General features: G+C 43.7%; 1 protein-coding gene across 4 annotated transcripts in view; it reads left to right on the forward strand.

Moving 5' to 3' along the window:
• The window catches only part of SERINC5 (serine incorporator 5), a 70,508-nt gene that overhangs the window by 9,267 nt on the left and 44,063 nt on the right, over positions 1 to 17,178 (forward strand). The window contains exon 1 of one of the 4 annotated variants that reach the window (XM_056541583.1): positions 7,231 to 7,356. The exons of 1 other annotated variant lie outside the window; for it this stretch is intronic. Coding sequence is in view for 2 of the 3 variants with exons in the window: in XM_056541580.1 (XP_056397555.1) it covers positions 9,075 to 9,101 (27 nt within the window). In the remaining variant the exon portion in view is untranslated. Of the gene's footprint in view, positions 1 to 7,230; positions 7,357 to 8,734; positions 8,841 to 8,973; positions 9,102 to 17,178 lie in introns of those variants that run through there. 2 more of the 4 variants (XM_056541581.1, XM_056541580.1) reach the window with 2 other exon arrangements.

Raw genomic sequence — 17,178 nt, forward strand, 5'->3', positions numbered from 1 at the left:
GCGGAAAATTTGAAAGTGTTATGATTTTTAGAAGGTAAGGAGGAAAAGTGCAAAAATGAAAAATCGCCAAAGAGGGAAGGGGTTAAGTTTCAGTAAACTGTGTGATACAGCAGGCTTAGCTTTTTTCGGCCTTCCAACCACCTATGGTAGCTGCAATCTGTCTAGAGGGGGCTCTTGATTTGGTTCCCCTCTAGGTCCCTCTGGGACCTGCACATATTAGGCATGTATGGTATATCTTTTGCCATAATTGTTCCAGATGGGTAAAAAGTGTTTGTCCAGTGTAGTTTGTGTTAGAACCCAATGTACCAGCCAATAAGATGAAGGCGCTGTTATACTGGTAACCCTCAGCTGTTTACGGCGTCTTATCTCTTGCATAGTTTGGGCGCAGCCTTCAGTTTCGGGGATCTCCCATACAAAACAAAGGAGCCAGTTATACAGGGAGAAACCTGAGAAGGGAACTAGAAGTATCCTGACACAGAACTATGACACTGAATGCAAACTGGTGGCATATAAATAGGATGGAAACTAGTTACATATATACAAACAGCAACAAAAAAGAGCTGTAATCCAGCACCACAAACAGGGAAGAACTCAGCCATATGGAAGTCCATAAATACCGCTATATACAGTCCTATCTGGCCTGCAGTAATGGTGGTGCTTAGTGTAGATGACGCAAATCTTCGGATATAGAAATTTAGACAGGACATTCACTGGTAGCAGGAAAATTGGCTGAATAAATACTTTTTCCTGCTACCGGTGAGTGCCATGTCTATATTCCTATGTCTGAAGACATATATACAGTCTGGGTGAAATGATACAAATCCAGCCTGTAAGAATTGATGGCTTATTCTCCGATTCGATCTGACTCCCAGCATTCCTGCAGGTCCGCCATTTACTTGCACTCGTCCTTGCAGTACTTTTAGTAGCTGAGTTGAAAGCAACAGTAGCCTATGGATGCCTTGTTTACAGTGCAAAACTGCTAAATAAAGGGTGAATGTGCCCCAGAGGTCTCTATAGAGGACATATTGGGTTTTCTTGTGTGGAATGTTATTTCAGACTTGCATGATTTCACTCTACTTACTATGGGGAGGGACAGGTTGGGAAAAAATACAAAGCCTTGACTATCTTTTTCTTGGTGAGGATGTCCAGCCATATATTCACATCATTTTGGGTGAATTTATTAGTAAATAGTTCAGGTTGGTCTCAAATCATTAAGGAAGACCTGTTATGCCCTCCCCAGACATAAGGATTTTTAATACCCCCCGAAAGCTTAGGGTGCCCTGAGTCTAGGGGTGTTTATATTTTATTAATTAGTAAGGGGCGCGCTGGACCCGGCTGTGTGATCTCTGGTAGCAGGATGGTATGAGATCTCTCATATCATCCTGCAAGTACAGGGGATGATGGGGGTAGTAGTAGCTGCTGAATACTTTGTTCTTCAGATTTCCTATGTTGTTTCAGCTCCCCAGAGACGAGTGAGTGCAGCACCAGATCCAGGATCACAGTCTAATGCTAAAAAGGCTTGTAGACAATAGAAGAAAAAATGGCCAGCGCAAAAAAAGTGCAGAATGGAGCTATTTATTGCAAAATATAACCTCAGTACAAGGACTAAGGCCAGTTGTAGGGCCGAAATGCGTCACTGGTGTCTACTAGAGATGAGCGAACTTACAGTAAATTCGATTCGTCACGAACTTCTCGGCTCGGCAGTTGATGCCTTATCCTGCATAAATGAGTTCAGCTTTCAGGTGCTCCGGTGGACTGGAAAAGGTGGATACATTCCTAGGAAAGAGTCTCCTAGGACTGTATCCACCTTTTCCAGCCCACGGGAGCACCGGAAAGCTGAACTAATTTATGCAGGAAAAGTCATCAACTGCCGAGCCGAGAAGTTCGTGACGAATCGAATTTACTGTAAGTTCGCTCATCTCTAGTGTCTACCATGTCCTTGTACCGAGGTTATATTCTACAATAAATAGCTCCGTTCTGCACTGTTTTGCGCTGGACATTTCTTCTTCTATTGTCTACAATTTACAGGTGTAGCCCACGCCAGTCCGAGCGCTGCGGGCTAGGGGAATGAGCTGAGGATCTATCCACGCTTAAAAAAGATGGGGCAATAGCTGTGCACTAGAATGTACACAAGATGAGCTCTGTACTGCCAGGATCTTTACTCTACAAGTTATTCTCTGGTCCTAGCAGTACAGAGCTCACGTTATATACATTCTAGTGCACAGCTTCACACCTGCAAGGACCTGCAGCCTCTACGCTACAAGTTATTCTCCGGTCCTAGCAGTACAGAGCTCACGTTATATACATTGTAGTGCACAGCTTCACACCTGCAAGGACCTGCAGCCTCTACGCTACAAGTTATTCTCCGGTCCTAGCAGTACAGAGCTCACGTTATATACATTGTAGTGCACAGCTTCACACCTGCAAGGACCTGCAGTCTCTACACTAAAAGTTATTCTCCGATCCTGGCAGTACAGAGCTCACGTTATATACATTGTAGTGCACAGCTTCACACCTGCAAGGACCTGCAGTCTCTACACTAAAAGTTATTCTCCGATCCTGGCAGTACAGAGCTCACGTTATATACATTGTAGTGCACAGCTTCACACCTGCAAGGACCTGCAGTCTCTACACTAAAAGTTATTCTCCGATCCTGGCAGTACAGAGCTCACGTTATATACATTGTAGTGCACAGCTTCACACCTGCAAGGACCTGCAGTCTCTACACTACAAGTTATTCTCCGATCCTGGCAGTACAGAGCTCACGTTATATACATTCTAGTGCACAGCTTCACACCTGCAAGGACCTGCAGTCTCTACACTACAAGTTATTCTCCGATCCTGGCAGTACAGAGCTCACGTTATATACATTGTAGTGCACAGCTTCACACCTGCAAGGACCTGCAGTCTCTACACTACAAGTTATTCTCCGATCCTGGCAGTACAGAGCTCACGTTATATACATTCTAGTGCTCAGCTTCACACCTGCAAGGACCTGCAGCCTCTACGCTACAAGTTATTCTCCGGTCCTAGCAGTACAGAGCTCACGTTATATACATTGTAGTGCACAGCTTCACACCTGCAAGGACCTGCAGCCTCTACACTACAAGTTATTCTCCGATCCTGGCAGTACAGAACTCACGTTATATATATTGTAGTGCACAGCTTCACACCTGCAAGGACCTGCAGCCTCTACACTACAAGTTATTCTCCGGTCCTAGCAGTACAGAGCTCACGTTATATACATTGTAGTGCACAGCTTCACACCTGCAAGGACCTGCAGTCTCTACACTACAAGTTATTCTCTGGTCCTAGCAGTACAGAGCTCACGTTATATACATTGTAGTGCACAGCTTCACACCTGCAAGGACCTGCAGTCTCTACACTACAAGTTATTCTCCGATCCTGGCAGTACAGAGCTCACGTTATATACATTGTAGTGCACAGCTTCACACCTGCAAGGACCTGCAGCCTCTACACTACAAGTTATTCTCCGGTCCTGGCAGTACAGAGCTCACGTTGTATACATTCCAGTGCACAGCTTCACACCTGCAAGGACCTGCAGCCTCTACACTACAAGTTATTCTCCGATCCTGGCAGTACAGAGCTCACGTTATATATATTGTAGTGCACAGCTTCACACCTGCAAGGACCTGCAGCCTCTACACTACAAGTCTCTTTTAGCACGATGAGATCTCATACGATCCTGCTGCTTGAGATCACACAGCCGGCTCCAGCACACCCCTATATAAATCCCAGCCCCTGCAGCATCAGCTCACAGTAGGCCAATGAAGGGTACACTGAGGGGAATGGGGAGGGCAAATTAATAAAATAAAAACACCCCTAGACTCATGACCCCTTCTAGTTATTTTGGTGTAGAAATGGCACAAATTATGGGGAAGGCACAATTGTGGAGCACAACTGAATTAAAATGATCTATGAACACAATAGTCAATCCGGGCCATTCTGTTACAATGGACCTGTCTGCAGGTTTGTAGATAATAAAGTAAGAGCATGGCTGTATATACTGGCCTTGGAATCATACGTAACTTCGTGCACCCAGATCACATAGTGATGGTACTGTACTGTGCTCTTTTATTTCTTGAATTTCCTAACTGTAACCAATTCCTTTGTATGTCATGAAGAGGGTCGCATGTATAATATGTTATTGTATTTAACCTTCACAGCTGCCGCCCTCCTACATTACTACTACTTACCTACAGATAGTTGCACCAACCTTCTCCCCCTCTGCTCGCTTAGCTTAGGGTTCCACCCTGTTACTGCCTAGGCCCAGGGGCACCGTTCTTAATGGTCCAGGCCTGTTTGGTACTGGCTCTTCCCGATACCCCCGTGGTTGTGGATACTGGGGTAGTAATGGGGGGTTGGTGCTAGATGTTTTTAGGGCTAATGCAAACCCACGGCTTGGTAATCGAATTGGTTCACGAGATCCTTTATTTTCAGACAACTACAGGTCTACTCCCGTTCCACCCCCATATTCATCTCAATGGGACAGCTCCTTTTTATTGTTGGCTATGTCCATGGGGCTCCCTGTAAAACATATCTTTAATATGCTGTTAAAAAGAGTGCAGGCAAGGAGTCTGCCCCATAATAATATCCCCCCCCAAAAATTACAATAAAAATATATTTCAGTATCTGTCTCTAATCTCCAAAATCTAGGTGATACATTCCCTTTAAGGCCATTTTACAAAAGGTGATTTTATTGCCCTGTGTAATAGACCCAGTGATCAGTCACTCTTTGGTACATAGAAATAAGTGTGTGCCGTCTGCAGGATACAGTCGGATCCAGGGCCCTATTCTGGAGATGATGGGGGGTTTTCCAGCCATCGGTATAGTGCCCTCCCCCACCCTTATTATCAGACACTTATCAATGTGGATAGGGGATACATTGTCTTTTACTGGAAAACTACTTAAATGCCTTTATGCAATGTGCATACCATATATATATATATATATATATATATATATATATATATTATTATTTTTTTTTTAGGACTTAAAGTGGTACTCTGTTTCTAGACACCTTTCCCCTATCCAGTGGATAGAGAATGGGATGTCTGATCACGGGGTCGGGCAGCTGGGATCCCGCGGGTTCGGGAGGCCGTGGTCGTGACATCACGCCACGCCCTCTCCATTCATGTCTATGGGAGGGGACGTGATGGCTGTCGAAAAACGGAAGAAAAAAACTTTCCCAAAACATAAGAAAAAAAAGACTTAAAGGCTGTCACGCCCCCTCCCATAGACTTGCATTGAAGGGGCGGAGCGTGACGTCAAACGGGGGCAGGGCCGTGACGTCACAATACTCCGGCCCCGTGACCGTCAGTCATCAGACCCGGAGTGCACACGCTCCGGCGGCTGATGTTAATGGGGTGTCGCGTGAAAGAACACGGGGGTCCACAGCGGCGGGACCCTCGCGATCAGGCATCTTATCCCCTATCCTTTGGATAGGGGATAAGATGTCTTAGCGCCGGAGTACCCCTTTAAAACGACCCAAAGAAAACCTCTGGCCTTTCCTTTTTTTTGTCTGTAACAATTCTCAACATAATATTGAACTGAATGTTTTATTTGAATCCAGTGGTAAAAACAAGTGGCTGTTTTTTGAGCTGTGATGCTGATATTATTTTTTATTTTTTTTTCCTTAAATTATTATTATATTTTATTTATTGTTGTTTTTTTCTAATTTTATGTCTTGGAAAAAAAAAACCTAACCTAAGTTCTGTGTGTAGACGTAGCCTGTAACAAGACACACAGAAAATAACCTCAGCCTTTCCTCTCCTCTACTATGTAGCCGGTCTTCAGGATTCAGGTGGTCTTCAGGATTAGGGGGTCTCTTCTTTTCATATCATGTGTTGCTGTATGTCTCGTGTATGTCGTCTCTCTATCATATTTTGTATGATATGAATAAAGTATAGTAGGTGGAAGAAATGGGATACTGGAAGCTGTAGAAGTAGGTTTGATGGCATAGACACAGTTCTGTGAGGGAACTATCCATTCGCAATGATGGCGGGCGCCGGGGTTAGCACATTCATGGCGGTGCTGCGTGCGCTGTCTCTATGGGAGGATCAGCCTTCTGTGCGGCTGCCGGGATAATGTGTGACCTAGATATGGCTCCTCTTCCCATGACCTCCTGCAGATGTACACAATAACATTACTTCAGCTTGTGTGCCGCGAAGAGTTTATGGAAAGACATTTCCCATTATTAGCTGACAATTATGGCAATTACTGCTGTTTCCTGCTGCTCTTCATTAAGTATAAGTATCGTCATTATTGGTTCTTTCCGATTAATCGGCTATGACCCTTATCAGGGGTTTATGGGGGCTTCATAGATCCATTGACTATGAAGACTGACATCTGTTTAAATTGGTGGTCTTTAAACTGTGGTGGTCCAGATGCTGCAAAACTACAACTCCTGGCATGCCCGGACAGCCAACGGCTGTCCGGGCATGCCGGGAGTTGTAGTTTTGCAACATCTGAAGGTCAACCGTTTAGAGGCCACTGGTTTACATGGAGAGAAATTAAGTGTTTTTTGTTTTTGTTTTTATTTATTTTTTTTAAATCTACTTGTGCCAGACAGTTAAACAGATTTGTAAATTTACTTCTATTAAAAAATCTTAATAATTCCAGTACTTATTAGCTGCTGAATACTACAGAGGAAAAGGGTTTTCTTTTTGGAACACAGAGCTCTCTGCTGACATCATGACCACACTGCTCTCTGCTGACATCTCTGTCCATTTTAGGAACTGTCCAGAGCAGCATGTTTGCTATGGGGATTTTCTCCTACTCTGGATAATTCCTAAAATGGACGGAGATGTCAGCAGAGAGCACTGTGGTCATGATGTCAGCAGAGAGCTCTGTGTTCCAAAAAGAAAACCATTTCCTCTGTAGTATTCAACAGCTAATAAGTGCTGGGAGGATTGCGATTTTTTTAATAGAAGTAATTTACAAATCTGTTTCACTTTCTGGCACCAGTTGATTAAAAAAAGTTTTCCACGGGAGTACCCCTTTAAGGGTGGACCCGGGTTCTGGTGTACCCGATGGGGGAGATTTATCAAAACCTGTCCAGAGGAAAAGTTGCTGAGTTGCCCATAGCAACCAATCAGATCGCTTCTTTCATTTATTGAAAAGGCCTCTGAAAAATGAAAGCAGCGATCTGATTGGTTGCTATGGGCAACTCAGTAATTTTCATCTGGACAGGTTTTGTCTCCACATGAATGATACATTTTCCCCGCAGTGGCATTAGGAACGTCACAGTTACATTACTCCCTGTTATCGTTCATGTAGAACTTATTTCCTGAGACGTTTCCTTTCATACTTTTACGAGACACTATTTGCATTTCGGTAAACCAGATATGTGCACAGTTTTGGACACCCACGGTCTTATTGTTCTTTGTTTTTTCTGCCTTTACATGTCAATCAGCAGTAGAATTGTTAAAAAAAAAAAAAATCCTTAAAGGGGTATTCCAGTCAAAACCTTTTTTTTATATATAGATCAACTGGCTCCGGAAAGTTAAACAGATTTGTAAATTACTTCTATTAAAAAATCTTAATCCTTCCAATAGTTATTAGCTTCTGAAGTTTTCTGTCTAACTGCTCAATGATGATGTCACGTCCCGGGAGCTGTGCATGATGGGAGAATATCCCCATAGGAGCTGGACAGCTCCCGGGACGTGAGTCATCAGAGAGCAGTTAGACAGAAAACAACAACTCAACTTCAGAAGCTAATAACTATTGGAAGGATTAAGATTTTTTAATAGAAGTAATTTACAAATCTGTTTAACTTTCCGGAGCCAGTTGAGATATATATATATATAGACAAAGAATCTTCTGTTGCTGTGTATGTATATATATATATATATATATATATGAGAAGAAAGAGGAGTCCAGCGTCCAGAAACTCGGAGGAAAATATTTATTCACCAGATGGTCATGACAGGAACACAGGGTACAGTGACGCGTTTCGGCTTTACAACGAAGCCTTAGTCATACACTATGGTGCATGACTAAGGCTTCGTTGTAAAGCCGAAACGCGTCACTGTACCCTGTGTTCCTGTCATGACCATCTGGTGAATAAATATTTTCCTCCGAGTTTCTGGACGCTGGACTCCTCTTTCTTCTGCTGTTCAATTGGGCGAGGTCCGCGCTCTGTCCGTGCGCACCTGGGGTGAGCTGAAGCATTGCTGTTTATATATATATATATAAAAAAAAAGTTTTGGCCTGGAATACCCCTTTAAAGAAACACCTAAAACACAAAGCAGTAATCCCCCTCCACCCAAAGTGAAACGGATCGTCATTCTAGTATCTTTATATCCGAGATATGGGGGAAGGGTGGGCAGCGGGCACAGGCTTTGTTTTCCTGTTGGTGCAATACACTATAATGTTGATGGATTAAAGACCACCTGTCATATCTCAGGAAATAATGGTTATATAGGTTACTCATTAGGTCATGCAGATGCTTTACATGTCTTTTTTTGTGTCTAGCTTCTGTATTTGGCGCACAAATCCCTCTGTTCTGCTGCTCGCTTATTCTGACATCCACTGCTCAGGAAGGGGCGTGTCTCAGGAAAGCACGGACCTTGCTCTCACTCACCATGCATTTACTTCCTCCCTGAATCTTCTGTGCTGTGCTCGGTATCTTCATCCAATCACTGCAAGGCTGCTCTGTAACCCCCTCCCTTTCTGTATCCAGACAGAAGTCTGATAGGCAGGACAAGAGTGAGCACAGAGGAGTTCTAGTCCCGCCCTCACTTACTGGACTTTGTCCGAGCATATGCTTCAGCTGGGACCAAGATGATGCTGCAGTTGACAGGATTACGTTCCTGATGGTATGGGGATGGTATAGTGGTCTTTTTGTATGAGCCATGATTTCTAGAAAAAGTGATTAAATATAGGTTATGAATTTATACATTAATGTTTTGCTAATATGTACAACATAAATTTTTTTTTTAAATCTGACAGAGCTCATTTTAATCTGGTAGAGATTATCTACAACCTATATCCATCAAAATTAGGTAGGTAGGGGGTAGAAGGGGAGGACTACTGGCAACATCACAAATTAGATGTTTGACTGGACCATGCATGTACAGGTGAGTACCTATTTGTGCACACTATACACTTAGCCGGATGGGCGAACACTCCAGTACCCTGTACAGCCGCTACTAAATGGATGGCATGCAGGAGTACTGCCACATATTTAGTAGTGGATGTGGAGGGTATTGGAATGTTAAACTATGTTAAAGGGGTTGTGCGCTGCCCTGCAGTTCGGAGCTCCGCTCACAGCGTCCGGAAGTTCATTACTCCGAACGCTGTGTGCGGGCTTCCGTGTTCGCGGCTGGCGGGCGTGACGTCACGAGGGGGCGCGAAAACGGAAGCTCTCGCACAGCGTTCGGAGTAATGAACTTCCGGACGCTGTGAGCGGAGCTCCGAACTGCAGGGCAGCGCACAACCCCTTTAACAAAGGTTAAAGGGGTATTCCAGGAAAAAAACTTTTTTATATATATTAACTGGCTCCAGAAAGTTAAACAGATTTGTAAATTACTTCTATTAAAAAATCTTAATCCTTTCAGTACTTATGAGCTTCTGAAGTTAAGGTTGTTCTTTTCTGTCTAAATCCTCTCTGATGACACCTGTCTCGGGAACCACCCAGTTTAGAAGAGGTTTGCTATGGGGATTTGCTTCTAAACTGGGGGCTTCCCGAGACAGGTGTCATCAGAGAGGATTTAGACAGAAAAGAACAACCTTAACTTCAGAAGCTCATAAGTACTGAAAGGATTAAGATTTTTTAATAGAAGTAATTTACAAATCTGTTTAACTTTCTGGAGCCAGTTGATATATAAAAAAAAAAAAGTATATATTTTTTTTTCCCTGGATAACCCCTTTAAGAGGTTGCTGCACTCACCGGTGTGTGGCCCCTTCAAACAGCTAATTAGGAGGGGGGTAAGGGGGTTTAAGCCATCCCTTTTTTTTTTTTTTTTTTTTTTTTAAGAAATGTGCCCAGGTCTATGTTTAAAAAAAAAAAAAAAAAAAAAAAAAATATATATATATATATTTACATCTCTTTCCCTCCCCTGTAGCATCTGGTATCAGGACACCTGGTCTCTGCTGACACTTGCTACGTCACATCGCCGCTATACCCATCACTGGCCACAGTTTGATATAGCAAATGTAACTTCGGGAAGCGGAGTTCAGAAAAGACTGGATGTCCTGATACCAGATGCTACAGGGGAACAAGAGAGAAAAGTATTGGCTTTTTTAAATTTATTTTTCATTATTAAACAGCCTGGGCACATACAGTGGTCCCTCAAATTACAATATTAATTGGTACCAGTATGACAATTGTATGTTGAGACCATTGTATGTTGTGACCATAACTCTGAGAACCTGGTAATTGGTTCTGAAGCCCCAAAATGTCATCAAAAAATAAAAGTGAGGATTAAACTAAAATAAGTACCGTATATACTCGAGTATAAGCCGACCCGAATATAAGCCGAGACCCCTAATTTCAACCCAAAAACCCAGGAAAAGTTATTGACTCGACTATAAGCCTAGGGTGGGAAATACATCATCACCGCCTGTTAATCCCTTCATCAGTGGTCTTCAACATCTGCGGACCTCCAGATATTGCAAAACTACAACTCCCAGCATGCCCGGACAGCCGATGGCTGTCCGGGCATGCTGGGAGTTGTAGTTTTGAAACCTCTGGAGGTCCGCAGGTTGAAGACCACAGAGGCCTTCATCATCATCCAGACCCCCCTTTAGTTTTCTACTCACCTCCCCTCGGTGGGAAGGAAGGGTGAGCTGGTCTGGGCCATCTATGCTGCAGGGACCATCCGGTGGAGAGGGTTAGTCGTTCCGGGCTGTCCATCTTCATTGGGATGCCTTCTTCTCCGCTCCGGGCCAGCCCCGGACTAGTGATGTTGCCTTGACGACGACGCACAGGGACGTTCATGCGCAGGGACGTCACAGACCAGCTCACCCTTCCTTCCCACCGAGGGGAGCTGAGTAGAAAACTAAAGGGGGGTCTGGATGATGACGAAGGCCGCAGTGGTCTACAACCTGCGGACCTCCAGATGTTTCAAAACTACAACTCCCAGCATGCCGATGGCTGTCCGGGCATGTGGGAGCTGTAGTTTTGCAACATCTGGAGGTCCGCAGGTTGAAGACCACTGAGAAGGGATTGACAGGCGGAGAGTTCACTCGAGTATAAGCCGAGGGGGGCGTTTTCAGCACGAAAAATCGTGCTGAAAAACTAGGCTTATACTCGAGTATATATGGTAGATAACTAATATAAAGAAAGTCCTTATATATAAAAGTAAGAAAGATCTTCTGGGAGCTGTAATCACTGTCTATGTAGAGGACAGGAGCTTCTTCAGGGTCCTGTACAGTGCACGCAGTGTCCCAAAAGAAGTAAAGTGGAGCCGTCCTCACCTGGTGTCCAAATGAGCAGCTAACACTGGTACAGGTAAAGAGTACAGAACATGTAATACCTCCCTGTACCGTAGGAGGTGCTACCAGACACCATTCAGTGCATGCACTTCAGTGATACAAGTAAAATGTCCATTCGGATTGGTCAGTTCTTCCAGCCATTGACATTGACATTAACAGATCTGGACTGTACGTAGCATTGTATGTTGAGTCTGGTTTCAAGTTACAATGGTCCAGAAAAGACCATTGTATGCTTAAAATATTGTAACCTGAGGCCATTGTAAGTTGAGGGATTACTGAATGTGTTTTATTTAACAACATGGGCACATATCTTCTTTGCCAGATAACCACTATAAGCACTGGAACCCTGACCGATAAAAACTTTTAACATGTTTTTGTGACGTGTCAAATGTATTTTTTTTTTTTTTTAAATGATAGGGGCACTTGGCTAAAGCTGGTCCCACACATACCAGAGCGGACCGCTATCTCGCCCCTTTCCCCCATACAAGTGCTATTTCCAAGTTGCACACAGCTGTAATAGGATGACCATAGACCCTGTATGTGGACCCCAGGGTGTATTCCTATAAAGAACATCTTTTGGTCACGATATTAGTCATTATCTGCTTAATGGTCAGTCTATAGCTCCATAGAGGTCAATAGATATTTTGTATTTAGAATCCTCATCAAATCTTCAGGCTACAGAACTGTTATGACAGGACGTGGTCACGTGGAAAGTTTAGTACAGTCACTGGCCGTCCGTCCGTCCGTCCGTCCGTCCGTCTGTCTTGGTCATTCTGGAAAACACAGGAAGCATCTGCTGTAGATACAGTGCTCTATAGATTCTTATAATCCCTAAGGATATATTTCTGATGTAGTTTTTGCAAAACCAAAGCATCGTGTTGTCTTTTGGAGGCCTTCAATTGTGGTTTTCTTAGATGTTTGGCTGACAAAGGGAGCTCACATAGACCAATATAGAGTGCCATAGAGCTTCTGTACCCACATTTACATCCCCTAACAAGGCTCCTTTCTTATAGAAAAAGATTAAATAAAAGCTGCATGTTGGCGGCAGATGAAAAACTTCTTGTCTACACGTTTTAGTTTATTACTGGGTTCCGGTTTATTCCTAGCAAAGCTCTGTATTACTCCACTCCGGACCCGTCACCGCTGCCCTGGATGTCGCCTTCCATCGCTGTCACCGCATCCCCGGCGTGTCCCCATCGCTCCAGAACGTCTCTGCTGCCCGGTATCCTCGCTCTCCGTCGCCGCCATGACGACGCTACGCACGCTGCTCCTATTGGATGACGGGACAGCGTGCGCGATGACGTGATGACGACGGAGAGCGCCGGCCATACAGGGGAACCCGGCACGGAGCAGACACCGAGGAGGCAGGTAACTTCCCTCCCAGTGTCCTGTAAACTGTTCGTGACGCTGTGATTTCACCGCGGCGGTCCCGAACAGCCCGACTGAACAGTCGGGTTAGTGTTATCTTCGTTTCAAACGCGCCGGTCAGCTTTGATCGCCGCGTCTGAAGGGTTAATACAGGGCATCACCGCGATCTGTTATGTCCTGTATTAGCCGCGGGTCCCGGCCGCAGGGACCGCCGCGATAGGTGTGTATTCGCCTTATAAGACGCACCAACCTTTCCCCCCCAGTTTTGGGGAAGAAAAAGTGCGTCTTATATGGCGAAAAATACGATAAGATTGGGAAGTGGACTGAACATCCTAACTATTAGGGTATGATCACAAGGGCTAAGGTGTGCTGTTTCTGTGTGAAAAATGCACCAATTCCAACATCAAAAACAGGGTGCCGTCACCTAAGAAAACCCTCCTCCTATTGACTTTACTGGGAGCTTGGGGAACATGCGGAAAAAAAAGAAGTGACACAGTTTATCACCGAAGCTTCAGGGCCACGTTACATGGACAGGAACTCTCCATAACTTCAGAACATATTTCTTTACACAGACCCAACAAGGTGCTGGAAACGAACAGCTGTGGAAACATAATCTCTCTACAGTCTCTCACTATAGGAATCTATGGCTATGTTTGCTTCTGATAACTCTCTGGAACTAGAATGGACTAGACTGTAATGCTTATATAGCAAAGACAAACATCCATCGTCTCCACATTCCAGGGCTTGTGAATCCTCCGGTATTTATGACCCAACCCTTCTAAAGAGGCTTTGTCAATTGCAAAAATGACTTTATGCTTAAACATGAAAGAATTTTGACATTAAAGTGTGTTATGATCTTTGGTTGGTCTACACTAGTATACTAAGTGATTGTATGACCAGCAATGCTTTAAAGGGAATCTATCAGTTGTATTTGCTGAATAAGCGTTGCAGACACCATTGGCTAGTTGTTGGGGTATAGAAGCAAACTGTGCCTTTTTTGGAGCTGATGGTGGTTTCCAAACTTTTAGGGTACGTACACTAGTAGAAGCGATGGCACGGCACTGACAAGACTAGGGTATATGAATTACGAGCAGGGGGAAGGACTTGGTCCCAGAGGTGCAACGTAAACACAAAGAATTTGACAACTGAGAGGCAAGAAAGAAATGAGACTGCATTCGCCATCCAATGCTGATTTATTCTGTTATATAAAGGTTCAGGCGGGTGCGGCAGCAGGGGCAAGCCAGCCCGCTGTTCCGGTTTGCCCCTGCCTCCGCCGCCACACCTGCCTGCACCTTTTATATGACCGAATAAAACGGAGTTGGATGGTTAGTTCAGTCTCATTTCTTTCTTGCCTCTTAGTTGTCAAAACGTTTAGGGTACGTTCACATGGGCGGGTTACAAGCATGTTTCCCACTGCTTCTGTGGCTACGGTAATTGTGTTTAAAATAGGGGAAGTGGCTCAAATAATTTCTAAAATTCTCCAGATTTGTTTGTTTGGTGTACTATTATTTTGAAGCAGATATTGGTGTAAATAAACCAAGTAGAGTAAATATAGGCCATCAGTATAAAAGTCTCTCAGAAAACTGCTTTAAATATGAAAACTCTATTTTCAACAAAATTCTTTAATCTGGTGTCATAAGGATTTGACCATGAAAGGCACTCATTACTAGAGTTGAGTGAGCCAAGCCTCCTGAACCTGGATTTGATCCGAACTTCTAAGGGTTCTCGGACGAATTTTTCGAACATTGCCAGGTTCAGCTCTCGCAAACCTGGCAATCCCAGGGCTGAGCTGTGCTTGCAGCTGACAACCGTGAGTACAACTCAGCCCAGCAAGGAAAGAGTTAATCAGTGCTCCTGAGCACTTTTATTTAACTCCTTGAGGGGTGAGGAGGCAGTGTAAACCTTATACAGCCATCTATATAGCTGTATTATGTATACAGTGAAGAGTACATCAGTACAGTGCAGGGTGCTGGCTGGCTGTAAAAAGGCCTATACCTGTGTGATTGAAGGGGCAGGTCTCTGGGCATCTTTATGGTGCTCTCCTCAAAGAGAAACACTTCCCCTTTAGTCCAACAAAGATAGCAGTACAGTGATCAGTCCTACAGAGTTGAACATGTACATGGCCCCAGCTCCATTCAGTTAAGGGGACACAAACCCCGTTCTCATAAACGTCAGGTCCTTAGGGTTGGACCACCATCGATCAGACACTCATCATGTATCCTATATAAAACCCCTTTGATCGGCCCTATTGTATATGCTGTCCTTGTGTTGCCTTGTAATTAAATCTTTCACATAGTAAGTTTGACCAGATTAATGTATAAGATATGGGAATTTTGAGGTTCCTTTGTTACATCAGTCACCTCAGCCTGACTTCTATCACAGGTTGGTATAAGTGATACCGCAGGTCATCAGTCTTGGGCGCATACTGCATCCACTCGCCCTGCCCCTGGCAGATCTGACCTCATTCACATGACCACATTGTCTTATACCATTACCTACTGCTGTGAACATCCGGATCTGTAACCTCATAACTTTTCTAATGATAGTCTCGCTGTGGATGGTGCATTTCTAGAATTATCGCTATCAGGTCATTTGATCCATTTATGCCTGTGCTGACAGATTATTTTTTATTTAATAAAATATTTCTCGTGAAAGATCGGAAAGATGAATCACAAATTTTGCACAATACTTGAAGGACAGCAAAGTGTGACGTGTGCGTGTGCGAAATAGTCCAAAAGCGACCATCCTCTGCAGTCAGAAAGAGTTGTGAGCATGAAAAATCTGACCCAAAAATAAGGTCAACCAATAGTGAAAACAGTGCAAACCTATTAGTTAAAGGGGTATTCCTCGCCCCTCCATTCATGTCTATGGGAGGGGGCATGACTGCCGTCACGTGACGTCACGTCCCTGTCTCGAAGGCAGCGCCTGACACTGAGATCGCGGGGTCCCCAGCGGTGGGACACATGATCATAAATCTTATCCCCTATCCTTTAGATAGGGGATAAGATGTATAAAGCCGGAATACCCCTTTTAAAGTAGAAAATACCCCTATGTGGGACCAAACATTGCCCGTAAAGAGATTTCTAAGACAGTCCTAGTTTTCCATTAAAACCTTCAGGTCCCCAGTCCATTGCCATGATGAAAATCTTTCATGAAACTGGGAATCTTAACCTGGGTGTAGAAAGTGTCTATAAAAGGACGCCATTTTTTAAATACGGACTCCTTTAACAGTATTTTAAAGTGTTTCTATGTGGTAAGAAAAAGTAAATACTTTAGTGTATCTATATCTTTGGTCAAGGAAGGAGCAGTGGTCTGAAGCCAATGTCACAATAGGCATTTTACTGTGGCTGAAAGGGTCACATGTTTTCCCATAGACTCAATAATACCTGAAGAGCAGGTTGGCTGAGAAGCTGGGATGTAATGAAATAGGGAACCTAGTGGTGGTCACACACGACCGGAACTTGAGATCCAGCTGATGTATTCTTGTGATAGATTTATCCTGGCCCATAAAAAAACGTAATATTACAACACAAGCAAGAGCTGCACATAACCCATATGGTTTAGGCTGTGATTGTGGTTTTAATAGTCTAAAATGTCCTCAAGTGTGACCAAACTGCACATGGAGTGTTGGGTTTTGTTCTTTAATATTTTCTGATGGTTGGAGTGCAACCCACCCTGGAGTGCCGTGACCCCTTTACTGCAGTACCCAACGCAGAAACAGCTACACAAGAGTGGTTGTACCTGGTACTACAGCTTGCCTTATTTTAAAGGGGTACTCTGGTGGAAAACTTTTATTTATTTTTTTTTTTTTTTATATCAACTGGTGCCAGAAAGGGAAACAGATTTGTAAATTACTTCTATAAAAAAAAAAATCTTAATCCTTCCAGTACTTATTAGCTGCTGAATACTACAGAGGAAATTATTTTATTTTTGAAACACAGAGCTCTCTGCTGACATCATCATCACAGTGCTCTCTGCTGACATCATCATCACAGTGCTCTCTGCTGACATCTCTGTCCATTTTAAGAACTGTCCAGAGTAGGAGAAAATCCCCATTGAAAACATATGCTGCTCTGGACAGTTCCTAAAAACAAAGATGTCAGCAGAGAGCACTGTGCTCGTGATGTCAGCAGAGAGCACTGTGTTCCAAAAAGAAGAACATTTCCTCTGTAGTATTCAGCAGCTAATAAGTACTGGAAGGATTAAGATTTTTTAATATAAGTAATTTACAAATCTGTTTCACTTTCTGGCACCAGTAGATTTACAAAAAAAAAAAAAAGTTTTCCACCGGAGTACCTTTTAAATGAACTAAACAGTAAAACCCTAACATCACTTTGGTGGCTTTTCCTA

The sequence above is a fragment of the Hyla sarda genome, chromosome 1, assembly GCF_029499605.1.
Source record: "Hyla sarda isolate aHylSar1 chromosome 1, aHylSar1.hap1, whole genome shotgun sequence".
NCBI classification, from domain to species: domain Eukaryota; kingdom Metazoa; phylum Chordata; class Amphibia; order Anura; family Hylidae; genus Hyla; species Hyla sarda.